At 39.6% G+C, this 16,550-nt stretch overlaps 1 protein-coding gene across 2 annotated transcripts; it reads right to left on the bottom strand.

Moving 5' to 3' along the window:
• Nucleotides 1-233: 233 nt before the first annotated feature.
• On the bottom strand, nucleotides 234-15,540 carry LOC6036975 (methenyltetrahydrofolate synthase domain-containing protein). 2 transcript variants are annotated; one of them, XM_038258421.1, is made up of 5 exons: nucleotides 15,291-15,540; nucleotides 10,577-10,788; nucleotides 10,056-10,232; nucleotides 2,919-3,128; nucleotides 234-2,843 (listed from the first exon to the last, which is right to left on the bottom strand). In XM_038258421.1, the coding sequence occupies exons 2-5, from the start codon at nucleotides 10,671-10,673 to the stop codon at nucleotides 1,687-1,689; spliced, it is 1,641 nt and encodes a 546-aa protein (XP_038114349.1). In that variant the 5' UTR covers nucleotides 10,674-10,788; nucleotides 15,291-15,540; the 3' UTR covers nucleotides 234-1,686. The 2 variants fall into 2 exon arrangements, with proteins under 2 accessions (XP_038114349.1, XP_038114357.1); XM_038258429.1 differs by having other exon boundaries at nucleotides 15,342-15,540.
• Nucleotides 15,541-16,550: the final 1,010 nt, after the last annotated feature.

Raw genomic sequence — 16,550 nt, 5'->3', positions numbered from 1 at the left:
TGCCATTCTGGTCATGTCCATAACCAAAGTTATTCTGGTGGTTTCAAAAGTCTCAAATTCACTCAAATGATTTCCCCCTTTATGTTTATTCAATATCAGGCAAAGCGCCCCAACCCACGATCAGCCACGATTTCCTTACGTGTATTACCAACCATAAACTAATTGTTAGATTTTTGTTGTGTTTTGTGTGTGTTTTATTTTATTTCAATGTAATTTCGCTTCTTTTTTTCTTCTTTTCGCTTTCGCGACAGACAAGCCTTCACTTTCTCCTCTCTTTTGTCACTGGGGGGAAAACGGTAAGCGTTTCGTCGTCCTTGTTTTAAATTGTGTATTTCTCTCGACTGATTCAAGAACTTTCAAATGTTTTTTTCCTCTTAAATCAGAGCTTCTACGGTGGAATTGCGCGCAACCGGTTTGCTGTGGCAAATTCCTGTTTAAATCACCCTCTTTTCTCTCGTAATTTCACATAGTTTTTTACTTGTATTACTTCGTCGTAGCATCGCGGAACGTGGTTCACCGAGATACATCTTCGCGAACGCGAGAACTTTCTCTTTTAACACACAGCTTTGTTCTGAAATCAATACGGATTGCTGCTGGACTGAACTGAACAAATTTGATGTGGGGGTGGGCGGCGCACGGATTTTTTTTTCGTCATCGTCGTAAATGAATACCATCACAGTTCGCAACCACAATTGGCTTTTAATCTTGCTTGCGTTTTTTGTTTAATGTGCAAAATCAGTTTCAGGGCGTCAAATTCGGTGTCGAAATGTTGATTTAAATTGCTTCAACTATCTTTCTCGATCTCGCGGATTCCAAAAAAAAAACAAGCTAACTTCACAATAATTCTCGCGGTGAAATTGTCCCTCTCTCGCTGTCTCTCTATAGCAGGAAAAAGTAGTAATAATTCAAAAAGTTGTCGAATCTGGACGCACTCGTTGGCGGCTTTCTCGATGCTCAAACACTGTCGGTTTGATTTGTACCAATTGGAGAAGAAAAATTAAATTATTTGTAAGATTTTCGCGCGCGCGTGTTTGTGTTTGAGATATTGGAAGGTCGGTCGGGGGTGGAAAAGGTACAACATAGTAATAATAAATAATCTCTCTCTCCTGCAATATCATCTCGTCCTAATCTGTTAGTAACAAAAAGAAAAGAAAAAAATAACAATATCTCTCTCTCTCGCTAAGTCTGCCTCCTCGCAGAGGGGGCACAGAGTCCCGGGGGGGGACGACGACGACACCTCCGGCAGAGGGGTGTCCCAAATCCCCCGGAAAAACGTCCAAGGAGTGCGCGAGCGCGCGCAGTGGCGACGTTTCTCGCTACTTCCGGTCCGGAAGTAGCTCGCACGAGCGCCATCACTTGATTTTGTTGTTGCTTCGTTTGTTCTGGCTCGTTCGAAATTCATATTTTGACATTTAAGAAGAACGCGTTTGTAACTCTGACTGGTGTGGGGCGGCGGGAAATCGCTTTCGAAAATTTGTGTACGACGCGGCAAGCGATCTCGCTCTCACACTCTCTCTCTATCTCTTTCTCTTGTTCATTAGTAGTAGCGGCTGTGGCGGCGGGGGGTTTCTCCTTCCTTAAAATAACATCTCGAAACACGTGCGTGTGTGTGTGTGGGTCCACGACACAGAGAGCCGCCTGGGGGGTCACGACGCAAAGACCCGGAAACGGCACGCGGTCAGCACTTTAGACGGCCGTCACGTCGGTCGTTTCGATCCGGCTACCCTCGAGCACGGTTCCGTTGGTGGCCGGGGTGTCCGCGGCGCCGCCGCCTTCCTTGCGCTTCATCAGCTCGCAGGTGAGTGTCACCTCCTTCGGCTCGCCACCGCCGTCCTTTTCACGGGGCGTCACCGTCACGGTCAGGTTCTCCAGCTGCTTCAGCAGTTCCGCCCCCGCATCGTCGTCATTCATGTCCGGCTTCTTCGGGAAGTGCAGGTAACACTTGCCGTGGAATCCGTTCCACTTGATGAACATCGGGTTCAGGTCACGCACGCGCAGCACCTGCTTCAACTCCTTGATCCGCATCGACCGGTTGATGTTCGACACGCGAATGCACAGATCCCAGTCCGACTTGCCCTTCCGCTCACTGCGCGGCTTCGGCTCCCGGCGGCGTCGCTCTCCCCGTCCTCCAACCTTCTTGCCATCACCATCCCCACCATCTCCACCCTCGGCCTCCGACTTCTCCGCTCCACTCTCTCCCTCACCCTTGCCCGATCGCCGCAGCCGACGGTTCGGACGACGTGGTCTACGGCGCTGCTTGCCACCCTCACCCGCCTCCCCGTCCGTCCGCTCACCACCCTCATCGTGGCTCTCCCCACCGCCTCCATTCTGCTGCTTCTCGCTCGTACGACGATCCGACCGCCTGCGGCGTCGCTGACCCGGCTCCTTTCCACCCCGGAACGACCGGCGCCGAGCCTTCTGCCGATAACTCTCCACATCCGTATCCTCCGACTTCAGCTCCACCACCTTTCCCTCCCCCTCCAGCTTCTCCTTGATGCTCTTCAGCACAGGCACAATCTCCAGCCGACGCGACGACAGCAGGTTCCACTCGATCCCCGCCGGCCGCGCCAACCGCTTCCCAACCCGAATCACCTCCGTCGGCGTCACAATCAAATCCAGCGGCAAGTCATAGCTCTGGAACAGATTCTCCGGCAGCGCGTCGTAAACCTGCACATCGTGCACCGTCGTCACAATCAGCGTGTCCTTCGTCAAACACCCCAGGTGCGTCAAAATCCCCACGTCCAAATCCACGTAGCCATTGCCCTTGCCGATGCGACGACCCTGCCGATCCACCGCGTACGACCCAACGACAACCATGTCAATCTTCTCGGTGCTGTTGATGTCTACAAAAAACCAAAACAAAACATTATCAACCTGTGACCTCGCTTATCGCGCAAAAACTCAAACACAACACTCACCAATCTCGTCGAACGTGTCCTCCGCCGCCTGCAGCTTGATCAGCTTCTTCTGCGCGGCCAGGTCCAGCTCGGCCGTGTCGGCCGGCGCCTTGATCTTGGCGTACACGTTGGCGGACTTGTGCGAGGGCGGCACCAGCAGCGTTTTGCCCGCCTTGATCACCTCGAGCTTGACCTGCTCCTGGGCGAGGTCGATGTTCACCTTGATCGAGTCTGGTGAGAAGAAATGTTGAAATTTAGTTCACTTTCTCGATGGTAAAATATTTACGTTAATTGAAGATTCAATCTATAGTGTAATTTAAACCTGGAGAGAAATTGATCAAAGCATACAAAAACGCTTCAATTCAATTCAAATTATTTCTTTAACTAAGGCACTAACAAGAGTAAGAAAAATTAAAAAAAAAAGAACTTACAAAAATTGCAAAGAATATGGGATAGAAGTAGATAAGTAGACAGTGTAGATGTGCTTAATCATCAGCTCCCCAAGGGCCAGAAATTGCTCCGCCTTGTTACGGCAGCTCCGAAACCGCGTCATCATCTCCCCCGCGAGAGCAAAAAAAAACTCCGGCAGGGTAAAGAGATCTTCCCCGGTGACTCCTTGCTGTGTCGCATCGCCGCTACCGGCAGCGACCACGCTTGCAAACGACCGCCCCGTAATTACCGGTTTGGTTGCCGTCACAGTTCGCGCACTTTACGCGCGGCTTAGTATGTTCTGCCTTTTTTCCCCAAGTCCGCCTTTCGTGACAGTGCGCACGCCGATTTGTCTGTCTCAGGTATGCAGCGATTCTGGGAAGGTCTCTGATACATTTTAAGCAGATATCTATACAGCAATTCCATTTGAAAAGAGCCTAAACCGAAAAAAAGGTTCACCGATCGGGCTCAAAATTTTTCTGGGGGTTCCTTGGCCAAAATAATTAGACCCGTATTTTTTTGTTTGGCCATTAGGGTGACCTACATCGTGCTAGGGTGGTTCGAAAAATTGCAATTTTCGTCATTTTCGCAAAAATCACTTTTTCGAAAAATCATATCTCCGCGCCATTTCATCCGATTTTAGCTGTCTTAGACGCAAAGAAAGGTGATTAGTTTGGCTATTTGAGAAAAATAGTAAAGTTCAAAAATCTAGCTTAACATTTAAAAAAGTCGTATGAAAACTTAAAATGGCGTTTTGACCGTGTCTGGACCAAAGAGCCTATGTCTGAAAATATTTTTATCAGATTCCTCGGAAAATTTCACATAACATATCAAAAAATTGTCGATGTCGAACCGTACGTTTCGGAGATATGATTTTTTGAAAATAAAAACTACGTTTTTTGACGCACCGCGCGCAAAAACAGGAAAATGACGAAATCGGCAAAAAAACAACTTTTTTCACTAAAACTGTGATAACTTAAAAAAATTAGCGATGACCTATACATGTCTGGGTATCAAAATTTTCGTTATTGAAAGACGCAACTTTTGGTACCCAGACATGTATAGTCATCGCTGAAATTTTAAGTTATCGCAGTTTTAGTGAAAAAGATTTTTGCCAATTTCGTCATTTTCCTGTTTTTGCGCGCGGTCAAACGTAGTTTTTATTTTCAAAAATCATATCTTGAAACGTACGGTTCGACATCGCCAATTTTGATATGTTATGTGAAATTTTCGAGGAATCCGATAAAAATATTTTCGAACATAGGCTGGTCAGACGTCATTTTAAGTTTTCATACGACGCTGGATTTTGGAACTTCAAATAGCCAAACTCATCTTTGCGTCTCGGATAAACAGATATTTTCGAAAAAGTGGTTTGCGAAAATGACGAAATTTTTCCGAGCTGCTGAAACAAATACGGGTCTAATGGCCAAGCCCCCGACCGAGCGATCAGGCTTTTCGGTTTAGGCTCTTTTCAAATGGAATTGCTGTATATCCCTCCAAGAAAACTCGGTCCCAATAGAACCAAGGTGTTACGGACACTCTTAGTAGGACTACGTGGCAGAACCTGCCTTTGTCCCAGTTGTTTTGCCATTGCTGCATTGCCTTCACCCGGCTTGGGTACCCAGTTATTGTGCCTCCCACAATTGTGGAACACCTGAATTTAATTGATATTTTCACAAAAAAACATCACTAAGCTTGAGTTTTATTGGTTTCAGAGTGTGAAATATTTATTTTTTTGTAAAAAACGTTACTTAAAAGTGTTAAATAAGTGACGAGTAAAAAAAATTGACTTCCTACAGAATTTTTGTCAAGATTATACAGACACTGCCTTTCAGGAAAATGGCATCCCTCTACAAGGCTTTTTCGTGGCAATCAGACGGGACCATTTGAGGTTATGTTAATTCAGACCATTTTTTAAACTGCTTGTAATTTTAGATAGGCAAGTCAGATCTTGAAAATTCTTAATCCACAAGAAAGGTTTTCTCATATGCTTTCTAAAAATATATAACATGTGAAGGTTTCATGAAAAACGATACTTAATCCACCTTTAGGTGGTTGGTGCCTTCCTCACATTCATAAAGTCAATACATTCAGTAAAAATAGCAACATTCCCTTAACATTTTTAACAAATCAATTTATTACTGATTTCTTTTGATAGGGTTCGCAGACCTTCAATTTTTTGGCTCATCGGCAAGGTCTGATAAAAAAAACCTATCCAACGAAAGTTCACATGGAAGATTCAGACAATATTGTTATCACAATATCTCAGATCCGGCCTCCAAAAAGTGTATAAATAACACTTAAGTGCTAATAACTTTTGATAGGGTTGTCAGATCCTTGATGTTTAGGCTCATTTGAAAGGTCTTTCAATTATCTAACTAACGATGGGTCGCATGATGGACCCGGACATAATTTTTACTGAAATATGTGAGATCCGGCCTCCAAAAAGTGTATAAATAACACTTAAGTGCTAATAACTTTTGATAGGGTTGTCAGATCCTTGATGTTTTAGGCTCATTAGAAAGGTCTTTTAATTATCTAACTAACGATGGGTCGCTTATGATGGACCCGGACATAATTTTTACTGAAATATCTGAGATCCGGCCTCCAAGAAGTGTATAAATTATTCTTAAATTCTTAAATTCTTAAATTCATAAATTCATAAATTCATAAATTCATAAATTCTTAAATTCTTAAATTCTTAAATTCTTAAATTCTTAAATTCTTAAATTCTTAAATTCTTAAACTCTTAAATTCTTAAATTCTTAAATTCTTAAATTCTTAAATTCTTAAATTCTTAATTCTTAAATTCTTAAATTCTTAAATTCTTAAATTCTTAAATTCTTAAATTCTTAAATTCTTAAATTCTTAAATTCTTAAATTCTTAAATTCTTAAATTCTTAAATTCTTAAATTCTTAAATTCTTAAATTCTTAAATTCTTAAATTCTTAAATTCTTAAATTCTTAAATTCTTAAATTCTTAAATTCTTAAATTCTTAATTCTTAAATTCTTAAATTCTTAAATTCTTAAATTCTTAATTCTTAAATTCTTAAATTCTTAAATTCTTAAATTTTAATTCTTAAATTCTTAAATTCTTAAATTCTTGATTCTTAAATTCTTAAATTCTTAAATTCTTAAATTCTTAAATTCTTAAATTCTTAAATTCTTAAATTCTTAAATTCTTAAATTCTTAAATTCTTAAATTCTTAAATTCTTAAATTCTTAAATTCTTAAATTCTTAAATTCTTAAATTCTTAAATTCTTAAATTCTTAAATTCTTAAATTCTTAAATTCTTAAATTCTTAAATTCTTAAATTCTTAAATTACTAAATTCTTAAATTCTTAAATTCTTAAATTCTTAAATTCTTAAATTCTTAAATTCTGAAATTCTTAAATTCTTAAATTCTTAAATTCTTAAATTCTTAAATTCTTAAATTCTGATGTATCACAATTTTGAAATTATCGATTTTTTAAACATTGAATTTTATTGTTATTTCTGAGTTCCTGATTGTTTAAATTTCTGAATTTTTGCGAAATCGGGCAGTACGGGCGTGTTTGAGAAATGTCGTGTGTCGGGCGGCTTAGTTTCGATTGTGGTTTTAAGTGTGAATTTAAAGGATTGGTTCGAATTTCTTGGCGGCATTCGGTCAGCCGTGAAAAGTTTGTCGCGAGAGTGATGGAGTTTACGCGTTTTCTGGATTATTGTTGTGTTTAGAGCGGTTTATTTTGCGGTCGGTGGTGGCGTTTCTGGCCATTTTTTTATTTTCTTTCTTGCTTGCGCCGTCGTTAGTGAGAGCGAAAGCGTTATGTTAGTGTGACCTGAGCTAAACATCGAGGTGTTCCACTTGCATGCAAGTGTTTTGCAAGGTTACTAGTGCGTTGACAGCTCCGGTTGAGTGAGATGGTGTTGGTCAGTCGATGACTCCTCCTTACCACCGTACTCCAGAGTTGTTGTGTTGGAGGAAGAGAGTGAGGGTGTTTTCGTTAGTTGCCTGGCGGACGCAAGGAGTGAACTTCTTTGGACGCGATCGGCTCGGGGAGCGAGAGTCAACGACGCAGGCTGGAGAGTGCAACTGGCGAGAGCAGAGCCCAAGCTGTTCCACCTGCTGCTAAGGGAAGTTTGAAGAAGGAACTGCTGCCAGAGGAGCGCAGGAAACCGAAGACCAGTACTGTTTGTCGTGCGAGGGAATAGCTCAAGAAGCTCAATCTCTCAACGATGCCTGACTTTTCATCATCCTGAAAACTTGCCTTAGGGGTTATTCAAATATTACATTCAGAGATTTTCGGGATTTCTGAACCACCCTCCCTCCTGTCACGCACTTTTCCTATCGTCAACATAGAGTTATCTACGCGCGCATGTATTGCGTGTACGTACACGAAAAAGATTGAGGTTAAATTTTGTACCAGCCAACAAAACAAATGGTGTGCTAGTGTGTGTGTGATCGGGCTTAGATAACTCTATTGGCTTTACAATCTGCAAACCCCCTTCCCTCCCTTTATTCATGTACGTAATTTGTGAACAAACCCTAAACGTGCTTCCAGATTGTATCCTTTTCAGAGAATTCAAAAATATGTTTCATCTTTCGTTTTTTTTACCACGTTTCTTATTTCCATTTATTCTTCTCTTCTTTATAGTTATTTCTTCTGAAACTATCATACTTCACTTTAAATCTCTTATCTCAGTTTTTCTTACTATTATTTCTTGCAATCTCTTCATTTCTTATGATAAAAAAAATGCTGTGCTGTACGCTCTACCTTATTTCAATTAATAACGTATTATTTTTCAGCTAATAATGAAGGTAATTCGCTATATAAAATAATGCTATTGATTATATTCATTGATTATATTTACTATATAACATTACACTAAACACACCCTACACAACGCCAATGCAACTATAAATCGGAGCGTTTGGTACGGTATGTCCACGCATCCCTCCTCCCTGTAGATTCTGTGAAATGTGATCCGTTCACAGAATCCTCTCTGCGGTAAACACAACGTAGTAGGGCTGGCCGCTTTAATTTTTGTTTTACATTTTCGGGTGTTCTCGGATGTACTGCAATTATTAATATTGACAAGAAAAGTGCTTGGGGCGTAATCTAATCACAAGACTTTCCAGCATGCTTTCATCGGACTGGCTACGTTTGTGTTAGATTAGATAGATTAGATTAGATTAGATTAAATTTCTGAATTTTTGCTTTTGATTTCTTAACATTTTCAAGCCATGAGTTTTTTTTTACCTTAGAATTTTTTTTTTTTTTTTGGAATATTGAATTTTGTGTATCTGTTATTTTTTTATAAATTGCAGATTTATAAAAATGGATGTTTTTATAATGTGTATTTGTACTTTTAAATTTATGATGTTTTATTTTTTTGCTTTTTACTTTTGTTTTTATTTTTTGAATATTTGTATTGTTGAATTTTTAATTATCTGATTATTTTTATTATTGACTGTTACTTCTAGAAAATAAGTGAGAATATGCCAATGAGAAGGAATTTGCCTTCCAAACATATAAAAATTTCCCCCCAATTAACATTCTCAATCACGATAATTTAGAAATCTATTTCTAAAAAAAAAATGGATTCCGGATAAAAAAAAATCGTATCACATCGTAATAATTTTTTTTAAATTCGTGATATACAAGACACTTTAACATCTAATCGCCACTCTTACCTATCTATTTCGGAAAACAACCGTGCCCTCCCCAACATTTTGGACTAGTCGGCGCCCCTGATCACCAGATTGATTTTCTTGGAGAATTTCGGGAGCGATTTTCTTTTGCGTGATTTGCCTCCTCTCTCTTTCGCGGGTGAAAAAAGTTCGCAAGCGAAATTGATTTTTTCGCGATTATTCCATCCCTGCCCACAGCTATTCGTATTTGTTGCTCGTAGTGTTGAAACATCCATGCGACAGTGATTGCATTGCAGACCACTTCCCGAACACGGACGGGAACTTCAAGTACCTAAGTGGGAATCGCCACGTACCGCGCAACACTTTTAGATTTTCACTAGCTGAGGGAGGGAAACACGTAACTGCCGTGGGTCTGATGTGTTTTGCTTTCAGATAAAAACCTGAAGATCCGGTTGCCATCGATGGCGATGGGACCGAACGGAAATTCAACCCAGGTCGTCTGCTCTGCGCGAACATCGGACGCTGCTGGTGAAGATCGTTGTATTCGTTCAATTGTTGTGTACGATTGACCCAACTGTGTAAAACACTCAAGTTTTGTGAGTATTGTGATCTTGTGAATTATTTGTATTTTTGTACTAACACAAAACAAAAAGGAGTTTTGTAACGTGAAATAAATCCAAATTAGATGTGTTGTGCAGTCCTGTGATGCTTTCAAGAAAGATTCAAGCTGCAACATTTTTTGTTGGAGGTCGATAGAAGTTGATCTTGTAACAACAACACAAGAATACAATACCAAGGGACGCTTCTTGAGTAAATTTCGACTCCTAACCTAAATCTCTTATCACCATTGCAACAGCCCGTAGGTGTGTTTGTCTGTTCAATTCAATTCCAAAGAGACGAAGTGATAAGCGTCGTCTAACACAATGACTTTGTCGTATCTTACCCACCTCTTCATAACGACCAAGAACCAAAAGTTTCGTCGCAACCCCGTAATCACACTTGCCACTTGATATTCCACTCCCGTCATGGGGAGAGGACACCCCGAAGGGGACAACCTAACGGAACCCGCGCGTCCAAATTCGGCCAGTTACTCACTTGCTTTCTTAAACTCGTCCGTCTCGGCGAGCAGCTCGGCCGCCTTGTCCACGCCGACCAGGTACGGGATCTTGTTGAACATGCCAAACGAGTTGAACCGCCGCACCGGCGACAGCTTCTGCTCCTTGATCTTCTGCCATGTCTCGAGCCGGAAGGAGCGCTTGGTGATCTCTTTCGCTGCCGAGAGAAGGTTTGAGGTTAGGTTCGCGGATTTTTTCGTCGATTGCTTGGTGAACTGGAAAAATCAAACTTCTGACAGATCGCGGCAGCGGAAATTCTTTCAACATTACGAAATTCACGCGCTCTCTGCAGTGTGTGACATCATCGCAGCAAGCCGCGCGCGATGACCACGATCTGTGTTCATGGCTTGAGAAGCGAAAAAAAAAAGTTTGACTTTTCAAGCCAGTCATCATCGCAGCAAGCCAAATAAACACAGCAAACTTCCAAATTTGACCCAAAAAAGGGGAAAAGACGCGCTCGGCGCGCGTCCGGAAATAACCCAATGACTTCACAACACTCACGTTTGTCCTCCACCGGTGGAAGCGGAGATTCTGGGGCTGCTGCTGGGGCCGTGGCCGTCGCCGCCGCCGCCACCGTCTCACTCTGGTCTTCCGCCATTCTGCCTGCGTGCGTGTCCTCTGTTCCTTCTGCTGGTCGCTCGGGTGTGTCACTCGCAAAAAGGTTGTTCAAATCTTTAGAATCTGCTCCGCAGGAACCTGGTTCGGGATGTGGGCTGACCGACGACGAAATCAAGAAGGATGGAAAAAGAAGAAGAATTACACCGACTGCAGCAGGATGGTTGCTCTAGAAAAGTGCGATTCTGGCTGGCCCTAGCTCCGCTGTGATGGCTTGCTACGATCTTTCTGACTCGTACTCGCCTGCCCTCCTCTTCACGGCGAAACTTTGGTCGTGCAGAAGAGTGAGATGCGGAGAGGCGAGAGAGGGAGAAGACCGCGGTACTCAAAGAGGGCAGGGATGCCAGGAATTTTGATTTTTCCGATAAAAATTCTAATTTTATGAATTGGTCCTAAAGCCCTATGTCAACGGTAAAAACACGATTAAAAACCTTTTCTGACCTTCGATTACTTTGAAATAGTCAAAAAATTAGTTACCTCAGTAAAACGAAACTGTAATATATCTGGAGTTTTTTTTGAAAAGGTCCAATAAACCAAATTTCCAGTTTTTGCTTTTTGGGTGTTTTTAGAACCGCCTTGAGTCAGGGGTATTGAAAAACACCCAAAAAGCAAAAACTGAAAATTTGGTTTATTGGTCCTTTTCAAAAAAAACTCCAGATATGATCTAAGTTCTGATAAACTGATAATAAAAATGGGCCGAGAAAGGGTATATTTTTGGTATATTTCCCTTATGAACAATTCTAGAGTTTTTAATCTAATCATCGCTCTTGCATACAACTTAAAATTGCTTACAATATCGAGCAAAATAATGTAAATGGGCCAATGTCCAAGTGTAAACAAAGAGTCTATCCTGCTCACGTCAATTGATGTTTACATTAGAAACGAGCAGGACAGACTCTTTGTTTGCACTTCGGCTTCGGCCTCATTGCATTTTTTTGCTAGATATGTAGAAAATCCGAACAGCACTAATTCTGAAAAAAAAACCATTCGACCCTGTCAAAATATTTTCAAAAAATTCAAAGTGCACGTCTAGAGTTTTCTTTTTTTGGACATAAACCAAAATTTCAGTTTTTTGCTTTTTGGGTGTTTTTAAAAACCCCTGACTCAAGGCGATTTCAAAAACACTCAAAAAGCAAAAATTGGAAATTTGGTTTATTGGACCTTTTCAAAAAAAAAAAAAAAAAAACTTCAGACGTGTTTCTGAGCACCCTAAAAATTATGCTTCCCTTCGAGTTGAGCTTGCGCAGAAATTTTTTTGGTCGGTGTTACTAATCTGAATCTCTGACATTCAATATCTCGTAAACTGAGAATAAGACAATGAACAAAATTGGATAACGTGTGTAAAATTTTCATAGGAACACAACGGTTAGGTCAAAACTTTAAATAACCCTTAATCTTTCCCGGGGATTTTTATTTTTTCCGGGTTTGCGAGGTCATTTCGAACAACAATTGTTTTACAAAAAACTTTACTGTTCTTGTTTTATGTTTTTTTTTTTCGTTTCATTTTTATTATTTTATTTTGGTTTTAACTAATCAATGTGTTATGTGAAGTATTTTGCTTATTCTAACACTTCCTACCATTATCTTTTGCTTTTCTAGTTTTTTAATGTTTTTAAAATAATTTTTTCAAGGTTTTACATGTTTTTCACATTTTTTACTATATAATGATACTTTTGTTATTAAAATTTAGTCACAAAAAAGCTAAACTTCCATTTGCTTAAATTTTAAGAGTTCTTCTATTCAATGCTTACTAAAGATCAAAAATATGTTGAAAAATGTTTTTTTAACGAATTTTAAAGTCCAAAACCGCCTAGAGGCGACATAGAATTGTAGGGGGTTAAAATATGAGTAATTTTGAAAAACAAATAGAATTCTGCAGCCTAATTAATTAATCGTTGCAGGAAGATAACGTCGCAGTGCCATTCTTATACGTTGTTTATGGTTTTTAAAATGAGTCTGGAAAAATGAGATTCAAACGAAAATTTAACTGTTATCGACAGCTTCTCCAAATTTGAGCATGGTCAGAAACGGTTGATTCCGAGTGCAGTGTAGTGTAGTACACAGTGTGTACGTTACGTAGGTTGTTTTAAAATTAAGTACTTTTAATTGAATCATATTTGGGGAAACGCTTGTATCCACGACAGGTTCATATTCTACTCAAGGTGCGGATTTGTTACAGATTCCGGTGGGATAGCCTTAAACTTCCTTACCTATGATTTTTTATTTAGAAAAAAATTGTCGGTCTAATATAATGTACAGGACAGCATTTATTTAACTCTAAACAATCCTATGAACTTTTAATTTTTAAGCGCAGTTTCGCAAATGCAAATTTGCAATTTCAATTTTTGCAAAGGGAATGCAGCGAAGAAGAGTTAAGAGGTATGTTCTTAAACATACACTTTGTAGTAAGTGTTGGTCCAGTTTCGATTGTAAGCTAAGTGCAATTTTCTAAGTAAAGTGATTGTAGATAGGCCATTATGTGTTGATCTCGAAGTTAGGGAATAAATATTAATATTTTATATTTTTTTTATTCTGTTAATTGAACGACAATAGCAGTTCATGAAATAAATTTCAAAAAGACGATTTTCCAACACGAGGTGAACATGTATTCAACAAGCCGCTGCCGAGTTTGATGAATAAGACGAGTGCTAAAAAAATAGAGTTATGCATCGAGTTTAAAACAACATTTTTTGAAATTAGGTCCTAATATTTAGTTTAAATTGGGTACTAAAATAGGGTCCTAAAGCCCTAAGTCAATTTTGATGTACAACGATTAAAAACACGCTTTAAAATCATTTCTTATCATTTTTTTTATTTTAATGCAAAAAAGTTGACAAGACAACATTTTTTCGATGGATCAACCATGGTCCCCTTGGAAAGAGTTGTCAGGTAGGACCTTTCTGTAAGGAAGGACCGCTAGGTTTTTTTTTCTCAAAATTGATTTAAAAATCAATTTTAAACTCTTTGTTGTTGTACAAAGGGTCATTGTACTAAAAAAACAAGCATTATCGCTGTAAACAATAATATCAGCAATCTAAGCTTAATTTTAGGACCCAATTAAGCATAAATAAACCTTATTTTTCTCAGTAAAATTGCCCTTTGTACAACCGCAAAAGACTTAAAATTTATTTTTAAATTAGTTGAAGAAATTACTTCGCGTCTCTTCTTGAAAGAAAGGGTCCTGCTTGACAGTTCGTTCCAAGGGGACCATAGTTGATCCATCAAACAAAAATGTTGTCTTGTCAATATTTTTTGTTGCATTAAGATGAAAAAAAGCTATCAAAAATAGTTGTTAAGCGTGTTTGTTACCGTTGTTATAGGGCAGTGTTTCTCAACCGGTGAGGAATTCCCCCCTGGGGGGAAATTTGGCCATTTTAGGGAGGGGAATGAGGGTTCAATAGAAATTCAATGTCTTGAATCATTATTTGAATCATTCTTTGCAACTTTCAGTTTCTTTGATTAGCAATAACAACATTTGTTTTTTCCCAAAAAATAGTTATTAAAGTTTCAATTTCTGTGAATTTTGACATTTCTTGAAACAATAAAATGATTTTTTTAAATATTTCTGAGGTATTTGTGTTTTTTGGACTCAAGCAGATTTTTTTGTGACAGATTTGCTGGTTTCTGTGAGATTTTTGTACACTTTTTAACAAGAATGTTTTATTAAATAATTGGCAGTTGACAAAAAGTTTTTCAAATATTATTTAAGTTTGTTTGAATTCTTTACATTTTTATGAAATTCTTGCAAATCAGTCAAGGGGGGAATGGATCGCAAAAGGTTGAGAAACACTGTTATAGGGCTTTAGGACGCTATTTCCGATTTATTGTTTACAACTCTAAAGCTGATTGTTTTTAGCACAACGACAATTTGTACGACCACAAAGAGTTTAAAATGCAATTTTAATCAATTTTGAATGATTAGCTTCACAGCCTATCTTGACAGTAAGTAGCTTATTTGGCAAGGCAACACCTGTCAATCCGTAGTAAAATGTAGTCTTGGAAATTTGGCATTTAAGTATAAAAAGTGATCAGTGAATAGTTTTTAAGCATAATTTATACAAATAAATCAAAGCATTTATTTATATGTGTCATGGTCATGTCGAAAAACAAAACAGTAAGTTCAACCTACAGCACTATTTTTTATGAAGAAAAACAGGAAAAGTTGCTCCGCAACTGGGTTGCAAAAAAAACATTAGTCATCCCAGCAGGCCTGGCATCCCTGCCCAGAGAACTCTCTTCGGGAGAGTGGAGAGAGAGGGAGCGCTGGAGTACGTGCATTTCATTCATAATTTTATTTTGCTCTCTTTCCTACTCAACACAACACCGCAACCCACCACACACACAAGCCTCTTTTATTTTTTACAGATTACTACGACGAACTCCAAAAAGGGGTCGTCGAAAAACAATAACATTTTACAAAATAGACTAAACTAGTCTCAAATTTATTCAAGCAGCAAATTAAATTTCCTAAAGGCAAACTACGAATCGCATCGACCGACAAAGGTCAACGGCCTCGTCAAAACATACGTTATCTTTGGATGACCCTCCCCGCACTAACACCAACACATTGAACACGAATCACACAAAACGTCAAACTTACCTTTTCAAGAAGCGAAGTTTTCCTTCGACGTAAATCTACAATTTTACTCACTTTTCCACCGGAAAATCACTCAATTTTATCAATTTTCAAATCTCCAAACAAAGTCACTTCCTTTACGAACCGAAATTTAACTTCCTCTCGACTGCTTCGATCAAAATTAGTAAACTTTTTCCACTCAACTGCAGCGGCTTTTGCCGACGATGTTTGGTTTGTTCTCCGCTCTGCGACTCAACAACGAATGCAAAAAAGGGGAGAGGGCGAACGGAAAAACAACAATCGAAACGAACACACACACATACTGCGTCACTTCCGGTTTTGAAGGGCTGAATCGCGATGAGGTACGCTCAGCAAGCGAGTGAGAGAGATGGCGTGATTTGCTGGCGAAGAGCGCGGGGGAAAGAGAGATGGAAAATAGGCCAAAATAGGTGATGAGCGCACCTTGTTTGCAAACGTGACGCGACGCTTTTTGTTGTTGTTGGAAAACGGTTACCAAAGGCAAAGAGATGCACAGTGAAACCTTGCAATCTTGAAATTTACCAAGTGGTCAAAATTTACTAAATATTATTTTTGCAGCTACACTCAACCCCCGGTGATTGGTCACTTTTTCGTTTGACACTTTTTTAGAACTGTCACTTTTTACACGACGCTCACGCACACTACCAAAACAAACGTTTGGTAGTGCGGGTGAACTCCGTGTAAAAGGGGTGACAAACTAAAAAGTGGCCCCATAGAGTTATCTAAGCCCGATCTCACGCACACTAGCTTACCATTTGTTTTTGCTGGCTTCCACAAATTTTAACCTAAAAATCCATCGTGTACGTATACGCAATACATGCGCACGTAGATAACTCTATTCGTTTGGCAACAGTTCGGGCATAGACTAATAATTAGTCTATTAGTCTATGGTTCGGGGTTTGAGTGTATTTTTCTTTACCCTTGACTCAAGGCGCTTTCAAAAACACCCAAAAAGCAAATAACTGGAAATTTGGTTTATAGCTCGGGCATGTTTGTGCTGCCCTTCGGCATCAGCTCACCAGACAGCGCTGGCGTCGCCGTGATTTGGTGGTTTGATGAAGGTCGACGGATTTCAAAAATAATTTGTATGCCCAAGCAACACACTTTGTCAGATAAACTTATTTCCTAACTGGTTCTATAACCAATCCGCCTCGTTACCACAACTTGTTCTACAACTCCTGTGAACTGGAAAAAGCGCACTTTTTTTGGTTGTATAACTTGCCAGAAAAAGATGCAAGTTATCAG

Source organism: Culex quinquefasciatus, chromosome 1 (genome assembly GCF_015732765.1).
Source record: "Culex quinquefasciatus strain JHB chromosome 1, VPISU_Cqui_1.0_pri_paternal, whole genome shotgun sequence".
Classification (NCBI taxonomy): Eukaryota; Metazoa; Arthropoda; class Insecta; order Diptera; family Culicidae; genus Culex; species Culex quinquefasciatus.
Note: the sequence above shows the minus strand (reverse complement) of the source record. Positions and strands in the feature narration are given on the sequence as shown.

Bases quoted from the DNA above. Each gene is read 5' to 3' on its own strand.
- LOC6036975 (XM_038258421.1), bottom strand. From the start codon at position 10,673: ATGGCGGAAGACCAGAGTGAGACGGTGGCGGCGGCGGCGACGGCCACG. The intron at 3,129-10,055 runs GTGAGTAACTGG...TCTTCTCACCAG, and splicing joins GGACGAGTTTAAGAAAGCAA to ACTCGATCAAGGTGAACATC. The intron at 2,844-2,918 runs GTGAGTGTTGTG...GGTTTTTTGTAG, and splicing joins GGACACGTTCGACGAGATTG to ACATCAACAGCACCGAGAAG.